We start from the raw sequence: 22237 nt of genomic DNA, 5'->3' as shown, positions 1-22237 counted from the left end.
TCCGGCTCCTGCCCGGCGCATCCGCCCGCACAACTTCTGGCCCAGCGGAGCGGGCAGAGGAGGCCTTGGGGTTGGTGTGTTTGTTTGTTTGAACTTCGTTGTCGCCACCTTCCCTCCCCCCCCCGCAACCTCCGCCCCTACCTCACCCCCCTCCCCAGCTTCTGGACGCGAGCGACCGCAGCCGGGGGTGGGGGGGATGGGGGTAGGGAGTGTTTGCGGAGGGGAGGGGGAAGAGGTTTAAAAAAAAAAAAGAAGGAAAGAAAGAGATCGCAGCAGGGGTAAAGGGAGCGGACGGGAAGCGATTTTCGCCGACTCTGGATTCGTCCCCGGCGTGCGCAAGAATGGCGGCCCTTCCCGGCACTGTACCGAGGATGATGCGGCCGGCTCCCGGGCAGAACTATCCCCGCACGGGATTTCCTCTGGAAGGTAAGAGCGTCTGGACTTGCCTCGCTTCCCTCCTCCGCCAGGACCTCGAGGTCCTTGGAGAGGTGGCGATCTTCACGGGGTGGTGGCGGCGCCAGCGGCAGCAGGGGAGTCCCCTTCCCTTCTGGATCCAAGTCCGGGCGCCGGACCCAGGAAGTTTCTGGGACCGACACTTGTCCGTTTACGCGTGGGTTTCACCCACCGGCGGCCTCAGCTTCAGAGGTCCAGGACTCTGGCCTTTACCCGCGGGGCTGAACTCCGAGTAGATTTCAGCTCCTAGTCAATTTCAAGTCCTAGTGAGTTTCAACTCTGTACGCTATTTTTAGATACTTTCCACCTAATACTTTCTCGGCTCTCTGCGTTCGCCAGCTACGTGCTTTCTACTCTTCTTTTGAATTGTTCTTTTCACCTCTGGGATGGTCTTCCAGCCCCTTGTATTTCGAAATACCAACAATGTGTGATATTTTATGTCTAAACTAGGACTCTGCTTTGGGGTCTGGAAACTAACTTGAAACAATAAATAGTAACGATTTTCGCCCAAAAGTTTCCACTCGGGCTTCTGAACTCCGGAAATCTCTCGGGGGAGATCTCAAGACGGCTAGAGGGCAGGGAAATAAATGTACAGACAAGGGAAAAGTGTTAGTTTTGTAATGTGTCCTCCCTAAATATCCGGCATCCGGGGTGAACCGGCTCCGGGCTCCAGCAAGGGCTGGGAGCGCACCTTTCCTACGTTTTTGTTTTGTTTTCTTTTTAAACTAATAGAAGGCCTTCAACCTGTCAACTGAGGGATCACTTGGCTTCTGGGGGTAGGTAGCCCAGAATGTCAGAAGTGGTTAGAGAGAGGTGCGACTTTTATTTTTTAATTACTCTTCTTATAATTATATGAGCCCCTTGTGCGTGAAGGAGAGAGAAGGCAAGGAGGGGACGGATGGACAGGCAGCCTGAGATCTGGGGAGGCGGCGGGGGGGGGGTCCCTCCAGCAGCTAGACGGCGCGGGTCCCTGAATTAGACAGGCGAGGAGAGTGGCTCCGTGATCAAGTGCGCGCGAGCAACCACGCAGGCGGGAGAGCGCACAAGCCCGGGGATTTGCCGTAGCACTCTCCTGTAGCGAATGCAAGTAAAACAGGCGGCCGAGGACGCGCAGCGGATTAGGACAATATTTGCCCAACATGACGGAGAATACTGAGGAGAGCCGAGTGCCGGTCGCTAAAGAGGCTCTTGAATATAAAGTTGTGCGCTGGAGAGCTCTCCAGCGCTAATGGCATATCCCGCCACGGAGACCGAGTGACTCGGACTTGGCGACGCACGATTTCTGATTAAATCCGAGGGTGGCTTCAGACACCTACTTTTACGAAGAGGGGTGTGGGGACCGGCAGAGCCAGGGAGGAGGCGGTAGGAACAGCTCAGCAACGGAGCCTCTTCCCGCCTCCTCCCTTCCAATTATACTGTCAGCTCCCTCCACTCGGGCGGCTGTGAAATCGTTCTAATCTGCCAGATCTCCGCAGCCGCCGAGTCCCCAAACTGGGGGGATCGAGGCCGGATTAGTGCACCGGGTGTCCTCCAACCTTCTGGGAGGAAATTGTGTGGACTTTACATTAAAGCTTCCCAGGCGTTCTCCCCTCCCTAGCACACATCAGGCGAGCCTGTCTTCCTGGTTCCCAAAGTCACCCACACCCAGGGACTCTGGCCCATCTGTGCACCAGCCTCTCTGAACCTGCAGGGACAGTTCAGGGGTTTTTGAGGCCAAATGAGTATTTGATTAGAAGCTTGCCGACAATGGGGCATGTCCCCAAATCATCCCAAAACGAAATTCGAACTCTGAGAGGGGTTGGAAAGAAGGAGAGTCCCTCAAGGGACAGCCAGGTGCCCCCAGAAGCAGCAGCCAACGGCATTCTGTTGCTGGTCCCTCTGCTGTGCCTTGGCTGTTCAGTTATGGGTAGGACAGTTCTGCTGCCCAAGCCAGGGCTGTAACTACTAGTAATCAACCAACCTCTTCTGGGCCTCAATAAAATGGATCAGACTTGACCACTTAAGAGCATGGAACTGACCAGATGGGCCACATCTCACCCATTATCAGCCTCTATAAAAGGCAAGTGGACCTGCCGCCCAAGCTGTGGGTCCAGAGGACCATTGGTCCCAGAGTCCCCAGGCTCCGCCAGTCTCTAGGCTCTGCCCTCTCACCTCTGTCTCTCTCCCTCTCCTTCTCAGAGGCATTCAGATCCCCCAGGTGTGTCCACATTCCCCATAGTGTGGCAGGACTGGGGACACACAGCATCTGTGGGGACTCTTGCAGCCAACCCTGACCCCTTTCTCCATCTCTGCCAGACCTTCCGTTGGCTTCATGACAGGTTTTTTCCTGACCTCCGAACTACCACAGCTTCAAACGTGGGGAACTGAGATCTGCTCTCAGGGGTCTTGGGGCTCAAACAAAACTGGAGTCAAAAGGCCTGTGTACTCAGTGTCTCCTTCCCATCCTCACCCTGTGCCTCTCTTTTTCCTCATCTCCCCCTTCCTTCTCCAGTGTCCACCCCACTTGGCCAAGGCCGGGTCAATCAGCTTGGTGGGGTCTTCATCAACGGGCGACCCCTTCCTAACCACATCCGCCACAAGATAGTAGAGATGGCCCACCATGGCATCCGGCCCTGTGTCATCTCCCGCCAGCTGCGTGTCTCCCATGGCTGCGTCTCCAAGATTCTCTGCCGCTACCAGGAGACAGGGTCCATCCGGCCTGGGGCCATTGGTGGCAGCAAACCCAGAGTGAGTGTCTTTGCTGCAGAGCTGGCAGCCAGCCTTCCCGTGGTATCCTGGCTGTGGCCCCTATCTCTACCCTGTGTCATCCAGCAGCACCGGGGAGGGGGTCTATATGCTTCCTATGGGAAGGACAGTGGAAGAGGGTCCCCACTCCCAGACATCCTCCATTATTTGAATTTCTCAGGGATGGGGATAACTGATGTCCCGATTGCCTGAGAGGCCAATGAGTCATTCCTGTGCTGTCCCGACATCTTCCCAGACCCCCTATCACCATCCCAGACCAGGGGTAATCTTTCCCCAGTCTTGCCTGGAATAGTGAGGGGGGACCCCAGTCCTAATTAGGTTTCTATTTTATTATCTATCACTACCCTATTCCACATCCCCCAATCCCGGCCGCCTTCCTGGGAGCCAGTAACAGGTTTCTTGAAAGGATAAAGCCAATCTCAGAATGGAGGCATGGTGACCAGAGCCACCAGCCTGGCCTGGGGCTCTTGGGAGGTTGATATTAAAAGTATCTCCCTCCCCCTACCCCATCTTTCCACTCCTACTCTCCCACCTCCACCTCTGAAGCAGGTGGCGACTCCGGATGTGGAGAAAAAGATAGAGGAGTACAAGAGGGAAAACCCAGGCATGTTCAGCTGGGAGATCCGAGACCGGCTGCTGAAGGACGGGCACTGTGACCGCAGCACCGTGCCCTCAGGTGAGAAGGCAGCTGAGCCAGCAGAACTTGCCCGGAGTCTGGCCAGGGCTCAGGTCATGTGGGGCTGGAGGTGGGAGAGGAGGGGAGATGATGGATGACAGGGAACTCAGAGAAAAGTGAGAAGGAAAAGAACTAGAGCGCAAAGAGGGTGAGGGCACAGGAGGGAATCAGAACTGAAAGGAAGATGGGAAGAGGGAAGAAGGAAAGAAAAGAAGTTAGGAAAGAAGGAGAGAAGAGGAGAAGGAAGAAAGAAAGGGAGAAGGACGACGGGAGAGAGGAAGGAAGGGAGGGAGGGAGAGAGGGACAGAGGAGGAAGGAAGGATGGAAGGAAGGGAGGGAGGGAGGGAGAGAAGGGGGAGGGAAATGCAGAAAAAGTTATCCTATAAAGTTGTGTGGTAAGGGAAGCTCCCCTGGCGCCTTCTCAGAGAAGTGGCCTAGAGAGATCAGTCCATCCTAGGAGGATAGATTGGGATCTCCCTGGATCTTTTTCTCCAAGTCACCATTTCTATTCTGTTGCTGCCACCAGCCACCAGTGGGTCCCAAATGTGGAGGCCCTGAATCTTGCTGCCTGTGTGGTAGAAAGTGGCCCCGGGTGTCTGTGTGTGTACCTGAGCATTCAAGTGTGCAGGGCTGGGATGCACACCTGAGTGTGGGGACTACAGCATCAGGGGCTGGAGGGGCTCCAGGGAGGTCCTGGGGAGGTGGGTGTGGGTGTGAGTGCATCTAGGGTATGTGACAGTGGAAAGCACAAGTGTGTGCAAGGACGTGATAGGAATGCACTAGGTGGGTTCCTCTGCCACCGCCTTGCGACCGTGTGAGTGCCCCAGGTGTGAGTCTCTATGTGAGTGACTGTACTTGTGCCTCCCAGTAGGTGTAAATGTTCAACGGTGGGGGTGGGGGGGGATGGGTGTGAATCCTCCTGAGTGTATTTAGGGGGGAAATGGGCTCCGCTACTTCTCCCAGGGTCCCAGGCGGCCCCGCTCCGCGGCCCCAACGACTTATACTCGCTCTTTTGCCTTTGAATTTCTGAGGTTTAGTGAGTTCGATTAGCCGCGTGCTCAGAATCAAGTTCGGGAAGAAGGAGGAGGAAGACGAAGCGGACAAGAAGGAGGACGACGGCGAGAAGAAAGCCAAGCACAGCATCGACGGCATCTTGGGCGACAAAGGTAGGGAGCCGTCCCGGGGCCGGCGATGCCGGAGCCCGCGTCTCCAGCTCACCAGGGTGCGGGCCAGTGGTGGCGCCGTCGCCACCCGGACTGGCGGACAGATCTTTAGCGGGAGGACTCGCAGCCCCCGGAGCAGCCTGGAGCCTCTCGGTGCGTGCGGAGAGCGCCCCCTCGGTGCGCCCCCAGGCCGGGTTGGGTGCGGAGCCCGCGACTCAGTTGCGCGGCGGAGCGGGGTCCTGACGGCCTCTGCGCCCCCAGGGAACCCGGCGGCGGGTTAGGGCTCCGGGCGCCGCGGACTGCGCACCCCGTTGAAGACTCCGGGCCGTGTGTCCTCCGGGGCTGGCGTTTTGGCTGCTAGTCCGGGTGTCCGTGTCGATCTATTATTTATAGGAAACTTGGGCAAGGGGGCGGGGGGCGAGGAAAGAGGAACCGGCCCCGCGGCTCCCTAAATGAATTTGTTAAGCAGACCCGCACACGCTCTCTAAACGGTCCCTTGAAACTCCGCCTGACAGTTGACTGACCGCTGCAATCAATAAAAATTAGCGAGGGCCGCGTGGGCCGCCGCCTAATTCTCCGTCCTGTGACGCCGGGGCTGAACCGAGACAGCGCGGAGGTAGCGGGGGAGGGGGCAGAAGGGTGCACTTTTGAGGTGCTTTCCTCTTGGGCACGCGCAGGCGGGGCCAGGAGTTGAGGCCGAGTTCTCAGATGCCCAGGGTCGGAGGATCCCAGTGCGGGAGAGAGATTCAGGCTCCACACGCCCTCTCCCCGCTGCTAGCGTGGTTGCCGAACGGGTCTGGAGTCTGAGCCCCGCTTTTTCTGGAGATGGACTAGGGAAGGCGTTTATCTTTCAAGCGCCTGCGCGCCCAGGAAAGGGGACTGTGCTTTTGTTTATTGATGGGGTAAGTTTCAAGAGAAGGGAGAGTCCTTCCTCAATACCACTCCCCTCGCAAGTCTCTTTGAGACTTGGTTAAGTGTGCTTCAAGGGGGGACGCGGGTAAAGAAAGAAAAACGGAAGACCCAAAGTCACGTAGACTGACGGGAAAAGAAGCTACGGGAAGAGAAGCTAAGCCTCCAGACACACGCGGAGGGAGGCAGCAGGCAGACAGGAAAGGCAGTGGCCACTATAACCTGAAAAAAGAAATGGTGGATTTGGAAAAAGTGGGGGAGTGTTCTGAACCCTGAAACTTGTAAAAGAGCACAGTTTCATTTGAGTTTCCTTCCAGGGGGTTCTCCTCTCCTCGCCTCCCTGGAACTCCTAGCCTAGGTCTCCCTCCAGCTTTCAGTAGTCTCTCCCAACCTTGAAGATGAACTTCACAGACAAAGCCCGCTTCCAAAGACAACTCCCAGCCAGGCCCAGCCCTCACAGGCCTGGTCTGAGGGGGAAGGATGGTGGGGGGGGTACGGGCGGCCCAGTGCGGGAGCAGTCTGGAGCTGGGGAAGAAGCGGGCTATTGACATTCAGGGCCCCAAGTGGAGCCCAGTCCCACTGGGGACAAAAGGGCAGGGAAGAAAGTGAGCGAGCTGTGCCTGGCGCCCCGCTGTGCGGGCCTGCTGAGGGCCTCGGGGCTGCAGCGGGAGGCGGCCTGGGGCTTCCAAGTAAGCCCCTGGCTCGGGGGAGGCAGCCTAGAGCCGGGGGATCCCTGGCGGGGTTGCGGGGGGAGGAGACCCACTCCTTATTTCAGTTCACATTGGAAAGGGACTTAGTTGAACTTCTTTTTCTTGGGGGGGGGGAGAGAACTTGAATAATCTTTCCCTGCGAAATACAGCGCAGCAGACACAGCTTCTGAGAGGTACCCCAGGAGAAGTGAAGGAAGTTTGGTTTTATTTGGAGACACTGTGTGTGTGTGTGTGTGTGTGTGTGTGTGTGTGTGTGTGTGTGTGGCAGGGATACCCCAATGTGCTTCCAATTCAGTCTGTAAGGAAGCACAATAGATAAATTTCTTCTGAGGAAGAAGGGAAGGGAAGGGATGGGAAGGGATGGGAAGGGATGGGAAGGGAAGTAACGGAAAGGAAAAGGGTAGCAAGTTCGTTTTGGAAATCCCTTTGGCTCAAAGGAGTCCAGGGGTTTCCGGTGCTGATCTGGGCTTATAAAACCAGCAGAAAGGCAACTTCGCTGGATAGAGGTTTTCCCTGCAGTAGAACCAGGAACTTCCAAGTCTCCAAGGTTTAAGGAGGAGGCTGGAGGTTCCAGACTGGAAGGTTGAAAGTACTGGCGCTGAGTCTGGAGAGGAGTTGCAGAAATGAAAGCGGTGGGCCTGATGTCCAGAAAGCCCCGTGGTTTTTGAGTGGCAGTGGGCATGTTGGGCCCTGTGATTGGGAGCTGGATGGCGGTGTAAGCGCATGTCTCTCGGTGTGGCGGTTTGCCCACGGGCCTTTGGATCGGAGCCGTGGATTCTGTGTGGATATGCAGTATGATTGTAGATGGGTGTGATGGGCAGTATGACAGGGGGGATGAGAGAGAGTTGTCTTTCCATCTGTGGACAAATGGTATCAGCTCCGCATTTGAGTACCTTGGCCAGTGGCTGGCATCCCGGCGAACCACCCAGTTGGAAACTCTCATCTCTCTCCCAGGCCCTGCATGTCAGTTTCATGGCCAAGTTAAAGGTGAAAAGACCTCCCAACCTCCACCCAGTGGGCCAGATGGGGAGAGGCAGAGATACCCTTGGGCAGAGCAGGGGGAGGGGTGCACACCCACAAACTTTGTTTTGGCTTCTTGCTCTTGACAAATGCCTTCTCCGGGGGTTGCCTCTCTCAAGGCGGGGAGCCGCCGAAGAAGGGGTTTAAGAGCTCTCCTCTTTAAGCGCTAAAGAGAGATCCCTCCCTGAGTCCGTTTTTTCCTATCGTCCGCTTGGCATTTAATAATGTTAAGACTTATTAGAGCTGGTAATGAAAACTGGGACTGCTGAATAGGAAACTGTGTTGGAGAGGGGTGTAATAGCTTCCAGGCATGGTAAGAAACTATTTATCCGCAATCAGTCCTCACTCTCAGAGTTTGAAGCACAAACGTTAAGTTGAAGGGTTTTAAAGCGATTAAATTGAGCTTTTATTTCTGTGCACTTTCATCTCTGAACAGCTCACTCCTGCTCCCCTTGGGCTGATATTCATGAGGCTGTTCATATTTTTTTTTTTTTTTTTTTGCTCTTATCCTTGTTAAGACTGAGTTATCAGGATTGTTGGTTGTGAGAATTCTCAGACCGCTTTGGATAGGGGCTCTGGCCACGCTCTGTACACCTGGAAAGGTTCCTTGCCCTCATCCACTTGGACTCTCTCCTCCTCACCCCTTCTCCGAGGATCAGGGGAGAGACAGGCAGGGACTCGACTGGTGAAGGATTTGAGGAGGGATGGGGAAAGAAAAAGATCTTCCCAGCCTGAGTCCAGGGAGACTCTTGTGGGAAATTTGATAGGGGTTTGCAAAGAGTCAAACCATTCCTCCGTGGGAGCCGAGGGAGTGAGTGTGAAGAAATAAGCAATAATTTAGAAAAGCAGTAACAACAGTAATAAAGAGTAGAGCACCAATGCCTCTTGCATCTGACAAGGCTCAAGTTTAGGCTGAAACTGACCAGATCAGACCACGTTGGTCTCTAGGGTAGAAGCCCAGCCAGGTCACAATCAATATGAAATAAGGTGGAAATTCACAAGATTAAAAAGAAGAGTGTGTATTTTCGGGAGGGGTGGAGTGGCGACGTGACTCAAGGTCCACCCGGGAATGTGCTGACTTCCCGCTCTGAAAGACCGTTTGAGGTGGAGGCCAAGGGTGTGCGCGCGTGAAAGGCAGATTTGTATTTCTTTGCATTTTTCCTTAATTTGTTTTTAAAGCAGCAAACTTACAGGTGTGGAGTGAGAAATGACGGAGAAGGATCGGAAAGGAGGGGAGAGCCCGAAGTGTCGGTTTGAGACACTTGTAAAAGGAGGTGGGAAACAATTTAATTTGGCAGAGCTGCGATAGCTGCTAATGCGGTTTTCGGTCGTTTGCTACACTGGAGGAAGCTGTTTTGATTGTGTGTACAAGGACCTGCCAAATTTAATTAGGCTCCGGGGGAGCGAATGAATAGGGGAAGGGGGGCACGGCTCCCCTCAGCCCACACCGTTTTTTCGGCTTCACACCTGGAAGGGGCATTGTTTACTGGCTGGGCGAGAACGGGAGAGGGGAGGGGAGGGGCCTCCAGGGAGAGGGGCCTTGGAAGAGGGAGCGAGGGAGGGGTCGAAGATAGTCCATTTATCAAGAAACAATCTGCATTGATTTATACCAACAAGTTCCCTCCTCTGTAAATGTGTGTTTACAGAAAGGTAATTGACACTCCACCAAATCAAAGGATTACCCCGGGTTGGCAATCTAATCAAACAGAGTCCAGGCGGGATTTGAGGCTGTTCAGAGTGGGATCAGCTTCGCATAATGGGGGCTCGGAGGAAGATGGGAGGGTGTCAGGCAATTCCCCGGCTTTAGGCAGAGCTCGGCGGTGGATATTCAGTGAGACCAGAGGGGGAGAGGGAGGGGGGTGAGGGCTCCGCCGCGCCGGGGTGGTGGGGGGATGGGGTGAGCGGAGAGGAGGGGTGCGGGGGTCTGAGGCAGATATCTCGGGGGAGGGGGCTCCGGGCGAGGGGCCGAACCCACACTGGGCTGACAAGACTCCCCCTTTCTTTCCTCCATCCCCCCAACCGAAGAAGAGAGAGAGGGTGGAGGGAGCTGGGACTAACGAAGAACAACAATGAGATAACTATTACAAAGGCGAACACTGGCGCGCGCGCGCTCGCAGCCCCAGAACCCGCGGTAAATAAACAAAGTCGGCAAACTGTTTGCCAGATAAACTCGTGCCTAAATCGAGTGTGACGGGCAAGGAGAGAAGAGACAGAAGGAGATAAGGTTGGAGGGGGAATGAACGAACATAATCTAATAGAAGACATTTAGAAAACAAACTTTAAACAAGGGAGAACAGGCGAGCGGAGGGTAATTATCCGCCCCAGAGAGAGAGGGTCGCCTTCGGAGGGCTGCGGGTGGGGTCTCGGAGACCGGAGCCGCGGAAGAGCTGCGCGTTAGGGAGAGGGGATGCCTTTGGGACTCCGCGGGGGACCAGGAGAAGGGTGTCCGGGGCGCGCAAAGGAAGGGCTCAGCTCCCAGATTGAGGTTCCCGCGCAGCCCCAGTCTCCCAAACGCATTTCTAAACAGGGTGGGGTCCCCCGCTGCGAGGGCATGCGGGTTTTCTGTTCACCTCCGGGCACGCACTGCCACACACCGGCTGTTTCCAGGCGTCTAAAAGACTCGTGTGCACGGCACAGCCGTTAAAGGAATTAGATATTTACCAGTTTGAAATAAGCCTGGCTAAGAAGAGAGAAGAGAGAGGGGACATTGAAAAGATGAGGCTGGGGGAAGACTTCAAACGAATTCATCATTTGGAATGGTGGAGGGGAGATTTACCAGACAGTATTGGGAAGTTATTTAGATATTAATAACACATTTTCCTGAGGCGCGACCACGGCAGCCATCTGCGCTGCTCTCCGAGCTATTTGGCTGGGTGAAATATGGGCGTCTCAAATGTTGGGAAGAGATAACGCAATCAGGCTAACCCTGGTCCTAAGACGGCATCGCAGCGTTAAACCCGGATTAACCTCCCCCCTCCTACCCCCGCGGCCCCCTCCCCTGTCACAGCTTTCCAAATTTTTCAGTGGAATTTACATGGAAGGATTTAAAAGCACATATAACAGTAGCCTTAAAGCAGTATGGTGATTATTGGGGCTTTTTTTTTTTTTAAGAATGTCTTTCTGAAAATGATAGTTGTCACATACTACATTTTATATAAATAATCTATACACACATATTTTTTAATATAGGGAAAGAGGACTGAGCAAATGAGATTTCCTTCTAGGCTGCTTCTTTGGAGTTTCTATTTACCATCATCAGCAAAGTTGATGAGGCTTCATTCCTAATGGGCACCTAAGGATATAAGCATGAAATGTCCAAGACCCCTCCCTGGCTCTGTCCTGGAAGCGCATAGTCTAAAGCCAGATAGAACTCACACCACATAATAGACAGTGCCAGGTGAGGGGGAGCCTTCCTGCTACCAAGAAGAACACAGAAGAGACACCCCAAAGGGGAGGTTCTCCAGGGGCTTTGGGGCCTTGAAGGCCACGACTAAGGGGGGGCACATTCCAGGAATTCCAGAAAAATAGCTCGTCTCCCTCTCCCACTCCAGACTAATGAGGTAATTAGGAAACCCAGTTGGGGATGGGAATGAGAGGGACTGGAAGGTTGGGACACCCCCCCCCCCCAATTTTTGCTGTCGTTGGCCTTTCTTCTCCTTTCCCCCTTCCCCCAACTCTGGCTGAAAGAGGAAAGGTGGAAATGGGGTCAGCGCTTTCTGACCTGCTGTGGAGCGATTGGCCCCGGCTGGGGTCGGGCGGGGGAGGGAGGGAACTTGCCTTCCCAAATCGAATCAAGGCAGAACGGTGACCTAAGGGGGAAACTTCCCCATTAGTAGATAGATCTCTCCAGAACTTCAAACAAAGTGGGGGGAAGGGAGAGGCGAGGCAGGGAGGGAGCCTGGAGGGAGCACAGGGGGAGCTAGGAGCAAGCAAAGGGGAGGGGCCTGAAGAAGGAAGAGAAGGGGTCGAGGGCAAAGGGGAGGTGAGGGCCAAAGGAAGGGGTATAGGGAAGGGGATGCCAAAGAGGGGTGGGCTGCACTTGGAACTTCAGCCCCGGGGGAGAGGAAAAGCGTCGCGAGCCGCAGCAGCCTCTAGAGGGATGAGGGGAAGTTGTGTGCACCCCAAGTCTCGCTCCAAAGAGGCCCCGCGGGCAGGCCAGGGAGCCTTGGGGCCCTCGTGCCCAGCCCTCTATTCGGCAGCTGAGTGAGCGCGGGTTGCCAGGGCCGGAGAGCCCTGCGGGCCTGCTGAGGATGAACTGGTTCGACTTTCTGAGACTGCGGGTCGGCTCGTGAACCTTTCCAAGATTCGGTTGCCCGGGCTCTGGAGGTGTGCTGGGCCCGAGCCCGGGTCGAGGGCAAGGCAGGGATGGGCAGAGGCCTGGGAGACCCAGAGCCACAGCGGAGGGACGAGAGAGAGTCAGAAAGGAGGAGAGCTTCAGGAGAGAGAGAGCGCGCGTGCACGAGAAAATTCAGAGAAAGACCCAGTGCGGGACGGGAGAACCTTGCCTAGCGTTTGAGGACGCTGAGAAACGCGCCGGGGCCGAGGGAGGCGCAGAGCAGCCGGAAGAAAAACAAAGAGACGCAGAGGCACCGAAAGGCTGGCCTGGGACTGGGAGATCAGGAGAGACCTCGGGACCTAGAGACGGCCCGCGGGAGAGCGCGGGCGGAGAGGGCGAGCGCGCAGAGCCGGGTGGCGGCGGGAGGCGGGCGAGCCGCTGTCGTCCTTTTGATCCTCCGCTGCTTCTCCTTATCAGAAGCGCTTTCGGTGACACCGTCACAAAGGCAGTTCATCATATTACAGCGCGGCCGGGCGGCTCGCTGCGATCCCGCCGCTTAATTAGAGGAGAGCCAGTCGGGCCGGCGGGACGGGCGGGAGGCCGACCCCGAGGCGGGGGCCCGGGGTCCGCGCTCCGACCGGGGTGCTGGAAAGGGGCCGGCCTGTGAGCCTGGCCCCGTCGGGACTAGCGGCGAGAGGGGCGGAGAACCCTTATTCAGAGCGCCGCTAAATCAATATCCCAGTCCGGGTTTCACTGCCGGGAGAGTGAGGCTCACCGCCTTATGGTTTTTAGCAGCCACCCCTTCTAAGTTCCCAGGTTGGGTAAGAGGTGGCGCGCAGGCCACCATCCCCACTCCCCAGCTTCGGGACGCTGCAGACTGGAGGGTAAGAGTGAGGTTACAGCACTGCAGGAGCTGACGGCTTCGTGCTGCTCCGGATCCAGTTCCTGGCTGACTGTTCGATCCCTGCCTCTGATAGCCTGCTCTCCCAATCTCCAGCTGAGCCCAACAGGACGAATCTGGGAGGGGCAAAGTGCACTGCGCTGGGCCCAGGAAGTATACCATCCGTCCTGCCCCCAGCTCACTAACAATGCAATCTTGAACAACTCTCGTAGCCCCTCTGGGTCTCAGTTTCCTTCCATGAAAAACCAGAGAATTGCACTAAGGCAAAGATTCTTATCCTTTTGGGGGAACCTGGACCCCTTTGAGAATGGGGTAAAACCTAAGAAATTGGCTATTCACAGAGGTTCATACAGGAGGAATTTTACAGACCGTACAGAGGGGTGTGTGGGCTTCTAGAGGCCACACCCCATTAAGAACTTCACATGCACATGTTTTCTGGTTACGCTGGTATCCTTGAGGGAGCATCTGAGTCCAGGAGCAGGAACCCGAGCCCAGGAGGGGGAGATGGATGGTGGGTGGGGTGGGGTGGGCTGGGGTGGGCTGGGGGAAGAGGTGAGGCTGAGAGCCTGACCTCTGTCTGGCCCTTGCCGCTTCCTTCTCCTTCCAAAACAGAGGCAGTGAATCCCACCCTCCCATCCCCATTTGGTTGTTGGAGGGTTCTTTCTTTATGAGGTTGTTATATGCAGAGATAAGCACAAGTGCTGTGCTCCCCTTTTGTATGTCTGAAAGAAAGAGACGGAGAGAGAAAAAAGGGAAAAAAAGAAGAAGAAAAAAAGAGAGACATTTTCTCAGGGGGTCAATTTCTTCATTCATTCTGTAAAAATATTGTTGAGCACCTACTATGTCCCGGGCATTGTGTTAAGTGCCCAGGAATACCTGAAACATCAAGAAGGTCCCTGACTTCGTGGAGTTCTGAGCCAGGTGGTGGAGACAGAAAATAAACAGACTGTGCTTCAGTGCATGTGTTTGTGTGAGTGTCGACCCATTATGTCTCCCCGTGCGCCTGCCTCCTTGCCAGACTACCTGTGTGTGTCTGGGTGTCTGTGAATGCCGGGGAAGGGGAAAATGAAGTGTCTGAGTGTGTGTGTTTGGGTAACTCTCCGGGCGAGCACAACAGCAGGATGTTTGGGGGCCCTTGCTGAGTTTGGCAGGCAGCCTCCAACCTGATGCCGGGAATCTCAGGCGTCAACCAGGGCCTCGAAGCGCCGCGGGTTCCAGCGGGGGGAGGAGGGAGGAGCAGCCCGGCCGCGGGGCTCCGGAGCCTCTGGCCTTCGCTGCGCTCTTTGTCTGACCAAAGATCAAAGAGGCCCCGGGATCGGACAGAAAAGGGGGTGGGGCGTCCGCACGAGAAGTAGCTTGGAAAACCGCCCCCTGAACTTTTCTGGGGTCCTTTCCGTGGGACCCAGACCCGACAGAGCCCCAGACGAGTGGGCGGCCACCCTTCCTCGGGTCCCTCTCCACGGTCGCGCGGGGTGACAGGTGAAGAGGATGTTATGGCTTCGGGTTCGAATTCAGACCGCGGGTCTCTAGGTGACTGAGGAAGGTGAAGAGAGGGCGACATTCCGCCGAGGTTTTGTGGGGTGGACATGTGTTTGCCCGGTGTGTTGTTTATACTTTTGCGTGGAGATGGGATCAAACCTTCCTGTTCACTGGAAACTTGTCCAGGAAGTCCGCACCGAATTTATCTGGGCTGTGTAGACAAGAGCATCAGATTGAAGCTCGAGTTTCTGTGTAAAGCGACAACTTTGGGGTTGGGAGGGGTCAGGGGGCGTCTTAAGGAACCTTCTGGAACTGTCTCGTTCCCAGTGAAAGGCTGCAGAAGCGCCTCTATCCCCCGGAGTTGTAACACGGAGTTGTAACCACGGATACAACTGACAACGCTGGTGCAGCCGCAGGACCAGAACCTGACCCCCGAATTTGCACTAAGTCCCACCCCTGCGCCGCCCCGCCCCGCCTTTGCGGTCCTCGTCTTTACAGTTTACCTCCACGTCTGGACTTTTTGAGCTCGGATCCACCCTTCGGAGGGTTAAAAAGTACGGCAGAAAAAAAGAAATTCCAATGTACGCGTGTGGGAGAGGGGGCGCAGCTAGGAGAAACCCTCTTCTGCTGCCGCGTTGTCCCCCACCCACCCCCTCTGTACCCCTTCCTCTCCAGCTGCCTGCAAATGCCAAAATTCAAAATCTCTTCTCTCTCCCTCCCATCTTTGGCCGTGGGAGAAGATTCTGAATTATTGCGCCAGCATTTCTGGGATTTACTGGAGGTGTTGAGAGTGAACCCTAAGAAAAGAGGCTGTGGGACTTTCTTTAATAAGTGGGGCTAAACTTCCGTCCCTCAGGGGGTCGAATCGTGTTCGGGTTTGGACGTTCCTTTCGATGGCCTGTACAGGCAGGCGACAACAAGAGGTTTAGCTGGTGCGCTGAGAGCTGTGCGCCGTGGGCGATTAACGCGATCAATGCCCCTTGGCGTCTCCCCCTAAAAAAACCCCCAAAACAAAAACAAAACCCCCTTTCCCCTTCTGGCTGCGTGGTGGGTTTGAGTCCCGGGAGCCCATTTTGTAGTGTGGAGCCTTGCATGAGTGCCGGAGCCTCAGTTTCCCGATCTGATTAGTGGGGATAAGAGCCTCTCCGCACCTCCCAGGGCGGGAGGAAATCAGGACCTGGAGAGGCTCTTTGGAACCTGGCCAGCGGGTCCGAGGAGGGGGAGAGGGAGGCTCCGAGAGTTTCTCCTCCGCCGGGGCCGCCCCCTCCCCTCAACGCCCTCCCGGCACTGTCCCCGCTCGCGCCTCAGTGGCCACTTCAGAAATACAAACAACTTTAGAAATAAAGTAACCAAACCCCCGAAAGGGGCTTTGAAGGGGCGAATGCCTGGTGGCGCTTTACTATGGTGTGGGCCGAGGCCCCGGCCTAATCCCGCTTTCATTTTCACCGACGGCCGCGGGGGAAGCGCTCCCGGCCTCCCGGCCTCTCAGGAGGCTGATTAGGCCACAAAGAGCCCCCATTATCCCGAGAAGAAAACCGGGGGGCGGCGCGGGGCGGGGGAGCGGGGGGAGCGGCCCGCCCGCGCCCGGGCTATTGACTTAGTGGATGAAGTCAAGAGCGGGCACGCTGGGAGCCCGGGAGGGGGAGGGGGAGGGGAGGGGACAGGGACGGGAGGGGGTGGGGTGGGGGCTGGCCCCGCGCGGGAAGGGGCGGGGAGACCGAACAAAACAGGATGCACAAAACCCCACAACAAAACCGAGCCCCGGGCCAGGGGAAGCCAGGCCCCGGTGGGCTGCTGAGGCTCTGCTGGGTCAGCTGCCCGCGGCGGCCCCCGGAGATGGGAGTGTCGCAAAAGAGCCTGGAGTCGCTGGCTTTCTTGGGAGGGGGTGGTGGAGGAAGCGAGAAAGGTGTCTGTCGCAAAGTGCTGCGTGGCTAGGGCGCGCGCCTCTGGCTCTCAGGCCTTGCTTTCCTCCTCCTGAACCCGCGGAGTCGGGTCCAGAGGCCTCCAGAAGTCACCCCCCGCTGCGTCCACCTGCGGGCCTGTGATCAGTGAGGTCTGGTGGGCAGAGGCCACCCCTGTGAGATGCTCTAGAGGAGGTACCTGAGTGGGAGGTGGGGAGGGGGAAGAATGAAGGAGAAGGGGAAGTCCTGGAGCCTGAAAGATCAGGGTAACTTTGAGTGAGGTCTCCTGAGAGCCTCAGTGTTCCCATCTGCAAAACTGTCCCATGGATGACAACTTCACAGTGCATTGGGAAGGGTCAACAATATAATTACATAAAACACAGGACCGATTGGGAGACGATAAATATTGCTCTGCAATCCCTTCTACCTCCTCTTCTCCAAGGCCTCTTTCAATCTAGAACCCACTCCTCTATGGCTTCAGAAATAATAGGGGATGGAACTCTATAAGTGATTGCCATATCTGGACTGGGGTGGGGCAGCGGGGGGTGAGGGCAGGTGTTCAGCCAGTGCCAATGAATAGTGTTCTTCCTTAACGAAAAGAAATCAGCGGGCCCTGTGGGCAGCTCCTCATTCAACAGAGGCCAAGGGAAGAAGGCAGAAACAGAGCCCAACAGACTTGTTAGGTGTGTGGAGGGACTTTCCTCACCTGAGTTCTGCCCCACCCTCACTCCCAGATAAAGGCTGGGCAGCTTTGGCAGGCAGGTTGGGAAGGTGGGCACCATGTCCTGATGGAGGACACGGTGGAAGCATCCTCCGGGTGTAAAGGAGTCAGGTGCGGGTATGTGACACAGGCCCCCAAACACACCCCATCTCCAGTCATAGCTGCCCCTACCCCAAATAGGCTGGGTCCAGGCCCTGACCCAAACGACTTGGAAGCGCTTCGAAGGCTGTTCATCCGTTCATCTCAGAAGTATTTATGAAACCCTTCTTTCTGTGAGCCGTTCTGGGGATGATACCACCAGAGCCTCAGCTGTGGACTCCTCAAGGCTGAGTGAAGGAGTTAGGACTTATTCCAAGGGCAGTGGGAAGCCAAGGCAGGGAAGCGATGGACTGAGCAGAGAATGTACTGGAAGGTGTGGAGAGACCTGCTAAAAGGTTAATGAGAGAGAGAGAGATACAGAGGAGATGGAGAACAAAGGATGAGTGGAGAGATTTTAGAAGAGGGCGGGCGGCCCCAGCCTGGGATGGAGAGGAAGGGAGAGAAGCAGCTGTTTCCAGATTTTTCCACCTGATGCCCAGGTGTACTGAGCCTATGGCTGGCTAGGTCAATTAAAGGGACCTTGGGATTCCTCTCTATGCTGAGATCCCAAAGGGTAAGACAGAGTTGTATAGACCTTAGAGGTCATCGGGTCATTTTACAGATTGAAAAGCTGAGGTCCAGAGGGCGTGGCCTGAGTGAGCCCAAAGGAGGAGAAGTAACCCCGGTCTGCTGGCAGTTGCACTGGTAAAGGAGAAAAATAAGCTGGTGGAAGTCTTGTTTCTAGGAATTGGAAGGCTTGGGGTGAGGGCGAATACAACCCTTTCCCATCTCTACAGTACGTCATTCTTTGTGTGTAATACGATACACGCTTTCAAGTTCCATTTCAGAGGGGAAAACTGAGGCACAGAGAAATTAGCCCAAGGAAGAAGGGAGGGGGACGTTCTTCCCTAATAGGGTCTGCAGGACCCTGATGCCTTTACCCTACGAAGCCTGAAGGGCACAGATCCAGCTGTGCTTCTTGCCCCATCTGAACAATGCAGCCCCCAGCACCCTCCGCATCCTTCAGGAACCCTAGATCCTCAGGCCCCAGGGAGACTATAGCTTAAGTCAGTACCCCCCACGGGGATCTTGAGACTTGACAGATGCTGAAGATTTGGTCCTCTGAGGGTCTGTTCATCTTCCTGAGAAGAGTCCTTTCAGCAGCCCCAAGGAAAAGTAACCACAGTATCCTGACTAGGGTTAGAATTCAGATGCCCCATGAAGAGGCCCTGGCTTCAACACTTAACTGCTGTGTAACTCTGGACGCAATTTCTCTGGTCTTTGCTCTGTTGTCTGAACAAAGGCAAGATGCAATCAGCCTAGTGGTTTTCAAACTGTGTTCCGTGGAGCCTTGGGGTTCCAAACAAGAGCTTCAGGGGTGATGCGGCCCACGAGGATCCTTCAGGCTCTGGTGCTCTGGGCGTGACTGCGTTGGAGGGGAAGAAGTCAAAACCAGCGTTGTTTCCCATTGATAGAGGAAACTCTGGTGAGACGGGGCTTTGTCCTAGGGAGGAGCTGAGACTACTATCCTCGGCTACTCCGGAGGGGAGGAGGGACAAGCTCTGTTTATGCCTGGAATCAGAGCCCCGGGGCTGTGGTTATTGGTCTTCAGAGATAAGCTGATATTGCTTATCTGGTGACAAATGGTTCCCCTCCTCTTCCATTGCCCTGATTAGAGAACTTTCTCTCCTGGCTGGGAGGTCTCTCTGGGAAAACAGGCAGAGCTGGGCTGGTCTCTAGACAGTGGGGTTTACCTCTTGAGGCCCTGACCCACTTGCTGCTGGGCCAGGGGGAGGCAGTTACCCTCTCTGTGCTTGATCGGGGTACTGGTGGTGTGGCTGGGTTGCAGCATCATCTTGGCTTGGTCCTGGAAGGAGGATTCAATGCAGGGTGGGGGAGAAGGAAAGACCCGTGAGCCAGGAGGGCAGAAGGGTGTGCCCCAGAGTCACCCAGGTGTTTTTGCCAAGGCTACGCACCTGGGCACTTTCTCGATTTGGGACATCGGAGGGAGGTGGCTTTTGGGTAAGCTGCCCAGGTCACTCTGATGGCCACCCCACCTGAGAGCCACTGGTCTAGTGCAACGCCTTGTTTGTAGTTGGAGAAATTGAGGCCCAGAGAAGGGAAGAGACTTGTTCCTTGTTGCACAGCAAATCGAGAACAGAGTCAGAACAGGGACCCAATCTCCACACTGTTAGACCAGGCACCATGAATGGAACATCTTCCGAAGTCTCTGGGTCCCTCACCTTTTATTAGTGTCACCTGCCCCTATCGAGGGTGTAATCTGCCAGGGCACCATGCTAGGAAACATGGGGCTGACAGGGAAAGCCCCCTACCTGTCCTGGTGTCCCCAACTCCTGCCCGCACCATAGGGATGGCCTTCAGACGTGCACTTTCATCTCAGCTCTGGGCCCTCAGCCCTTACATCCAAAGGGAGCCGCTGCTGGGCCACAAAAGGAACACTGGACATGGAATCAGTGAGACGCAGGTGCTGCCTCCCTGCTGTGTCCCCTGAGCAAGTTACTTCACATCTTTAAGGCTTAGTTTTCCCATCCATCCGATGGACATTAAAAATTACAGAAGGAGTGAAGGAGTTAAAACACAGAAAAGATGGCTGGCACACAGGGAGAATGTGATTAAAATGAGATAAAAGACCTGAAAGTAATCTGTGTGCGATAGGGGATCCAAAAAGTTTGCTGAGGGTTTCCCAAACACACATTGTTTTATCAGGGGCTCTAAAATATATATGCATATATTTTTTCATATGAATTTGAAAGATATATTATAAACGTAATATATACTTATACAATTTCAAATCAGAAAAAAAGTATATAAAATAAAAACTGAGAATCCTCTCCTTCCCCAGAGATAATCTTGTTGAGATTGGGGGTATAGCTGTCTCATATATATATATATAGATTATATCAGTATCCATCTCTCTATCCATCTAGATACAGATATGTGTTTAAAGGAAAGTGGCGTCGTGTCAGCTTAACCCTGGCACTATAGAGGCTTCAGGGGTGACCATGAAGCCCCAGAATTGAATTCTCAGTCGTGGGTATGTGTACGTATATATGCATTTCCCTAGGGAGGAATCCTTAGTTTTCCTCGGTCTCTTAGGGCTCAGGGTCCTCAAAAGGTTAAGCATCCCGAGTTAGGAGATTTGCAGGTGTCTGTCCTCTCTAAGATGGGGCAGGCAGAAGTCCCCCCTCCCCCCAGGCCCCTCAGTGCCTCCCCCTCCCCTTCATGCACCTGCCTGGGCTTCCGGCCTTCTCTGCTTCAAAGCGGCAGGCTGGGCTTTACCTGACTCACCTCGGAGAAAAGCAGCCTGGCTTGAAAGGGGGAAGTGGCATTTCAGGCACTTAATTAGACCCAGGACAAGAATGGAGGCTGGCTCTCGGGTCAGGCCAGGGGGGATTGTTGGGGGATTAACACCCAGGTAAACCCATCAAGGCTCACCGGCCCCTTGGCAGCAGGCAGCAGAAAGGCTGGGCCAGCAGCCTGGAATCACATTCCCCCGGGGGTGGGGTGGGGACGGGGAGGAGAAGGAGGGCCACTCCACCTGCAACCTCCACCATCCTCCTTCCCCTCCCCCACCACCAGTGCCCCAGGAGAGTGGAGCTGGAACTAACACTTTATTCCTACAGTGATGTACTGAGCACCCACTATGTGCCAGGCATTGTTCCATGGGCTGGGAGAACAGCCTGGAACGCACAAGGCCCTGGTTTCCCGGGGCTGGCACCTGGGGAAAGGGAGGCAATGAGCGTGTCCTCAAGTAAGGAAATACTTTCAGAAGGTGGACAAGGGTTTGAAGAAGATAAAGCAGAGTGCTAATAGAAAGTGGCTGAACAGGGAAGTGATGGTAGGTGGGTTATCAGGGAGGCCTGCCTGGAGGAGGTGATATTTGACCTGAGACCTGGATGGCAGGAAAGAGGCAGCCATTTATCGAGTATCTACTTAGGAGAATAGCCCACCGAGAGCTGACTGTGGGTCAGGTATTGGGTTAAGCCCTTTACAGGAATGAATGCATGAAATCTTCCCAAGAGCACCTTGAAGGAGGGATTATTAAGATGCTCATTTATAGATACAGAAATTGAGGCACGAGGAGGCGCTCAGCTCTTTGGGCACAAACAGGCAGGGATGTCTCATTGGAAGATTGGATGCCTGTGCTCTCAGCCCGTCCACCTCTTGACACTGTGTCAGGTGTCTCATCTCACCTAACCCCTGGCCCTGCCCCGTGGGTATTTGTTATCCCAATTTTGCAGTTGAAAGCAGAGCTCAGAGAGGTTTGCTCAATTCCCTAGAGTCACACAGCCAGCAAATGGCAGAGACAAATAGAATCCGGGCACCACAAACTCTTCCTGCCATGATGCACCAACTTTTGGCAGGCATCTGACTTTGGAATGCCCTCCACTGACTCACAGGGTCCTGTGTCCCTGGGGAGTGGCTTCCCCTGTCTCTAGAGCAAAGGGCTTGTCATTAACAGAAGATTCAGCAAGAAGAGGGCTTGATGATTTTTTTTTAATGGGGTACCGTGCCCACATTTCTGATTTGCATTTGGGCTTATGAACTGAGAAATCCCCAGTGGCCTTGGGAGTGTGTTGGAAGGTAAATGTTGGGATTGCTGTTAAGGGAGTGTTTTTTCTGGTGTGTATTTTGTACTGTGAACACTGTGTACTGTGTACAGTGTACTGTGTTTACATGGTTGCTGATGGATCGTATTTTGGGAGTCAGGGCAGAGGTAGAGTGGGTCCTGGTTAGACTGGGTGGGGGGCTTTGTCCTGGGTCATTGGTATGTGTGAGTATGTCCTTGTGATATGAAGTGTAAGGACCGAGTGCGAACGTGTTCAGGGCTGTGTGGTTGTGTAGATGTGGGTGTGCGTCTGTTGGCACTGTGAGGTGAATGGCCCTGGGTGTTTATGTACTCCTGGGGCTACACCATTTCCAACGTGCGCGGGCGCAGGTCAGTGCGTTTCTCTGTGGTCTAAATGCACTTGCCCCCATTTTACAGACAGCAGCCGAGGCTTAGGGAGCCCAAGTCATCTGCCTGAAATCACCTAGCTAGTAAGTGGCTGAGCCAGGAAGGAAAACCAGGGCCTCCTTGAGTTCCAGCCTCTTTCCTCTGCTCCCCAGGGTTTAAGTGACAACATAAAGGTTCACACGCCAGCGAGCGTAGATGCTGCCTTCTGTCCCGGGGCCTGGTGGATG

General features: G+C 55.0%; 1 protein-coding gene across 2 annotated transcripts in view; it reads left to right on the top strand.

Annotated features, from left to right (window-relative positions):
- Positions 1-288: 288 nt before the first annotated feature.
- The window catches only part of PAX7 (paired box 7), a 99474-nt gene continuing 77525 nt past the window's right edge, over positions 289-22237 (top strand). The window contains exons 1-4 of one of the 2 annotated variants that reach the window (XM_082670027.1): positions 289-426; positions 2945-3180; positions 3745-3874; positions 4912-5040. In XM_082670027.1, the coding sequence (XP_082526153.1) occupies positions 342-426; positions 2945-3180; positions 3745-3874; positions 4912-5040 (580 nt within the window). In that variant the 5' untranslated portion in view covers positions 289-341. Of the gene's footprint in view, positions 427-2944; positions 3181-3744; positions 3875-4905; positions 5041-22237 lie in introns of both variants that reach the window. The other variant, XM_082670028.1, reaches the window with a different exon arrangement.

This window comes from Grampus griseus (genome assembly GCF_964374135.1).
Source record: "Grampus griseus genome assembly, chromosome: 1".
NCBI lineage: Eukaryota > Metazoa > Chordata > Mammalia > Artiodactyla > Delphinidae > Grampus > Grampus griseus.
The sequence above is the reverse complement of the archived record's forward strand: the minus strand, read 5'-3'. Positions and strand labels throughout refer to the sequence as shown.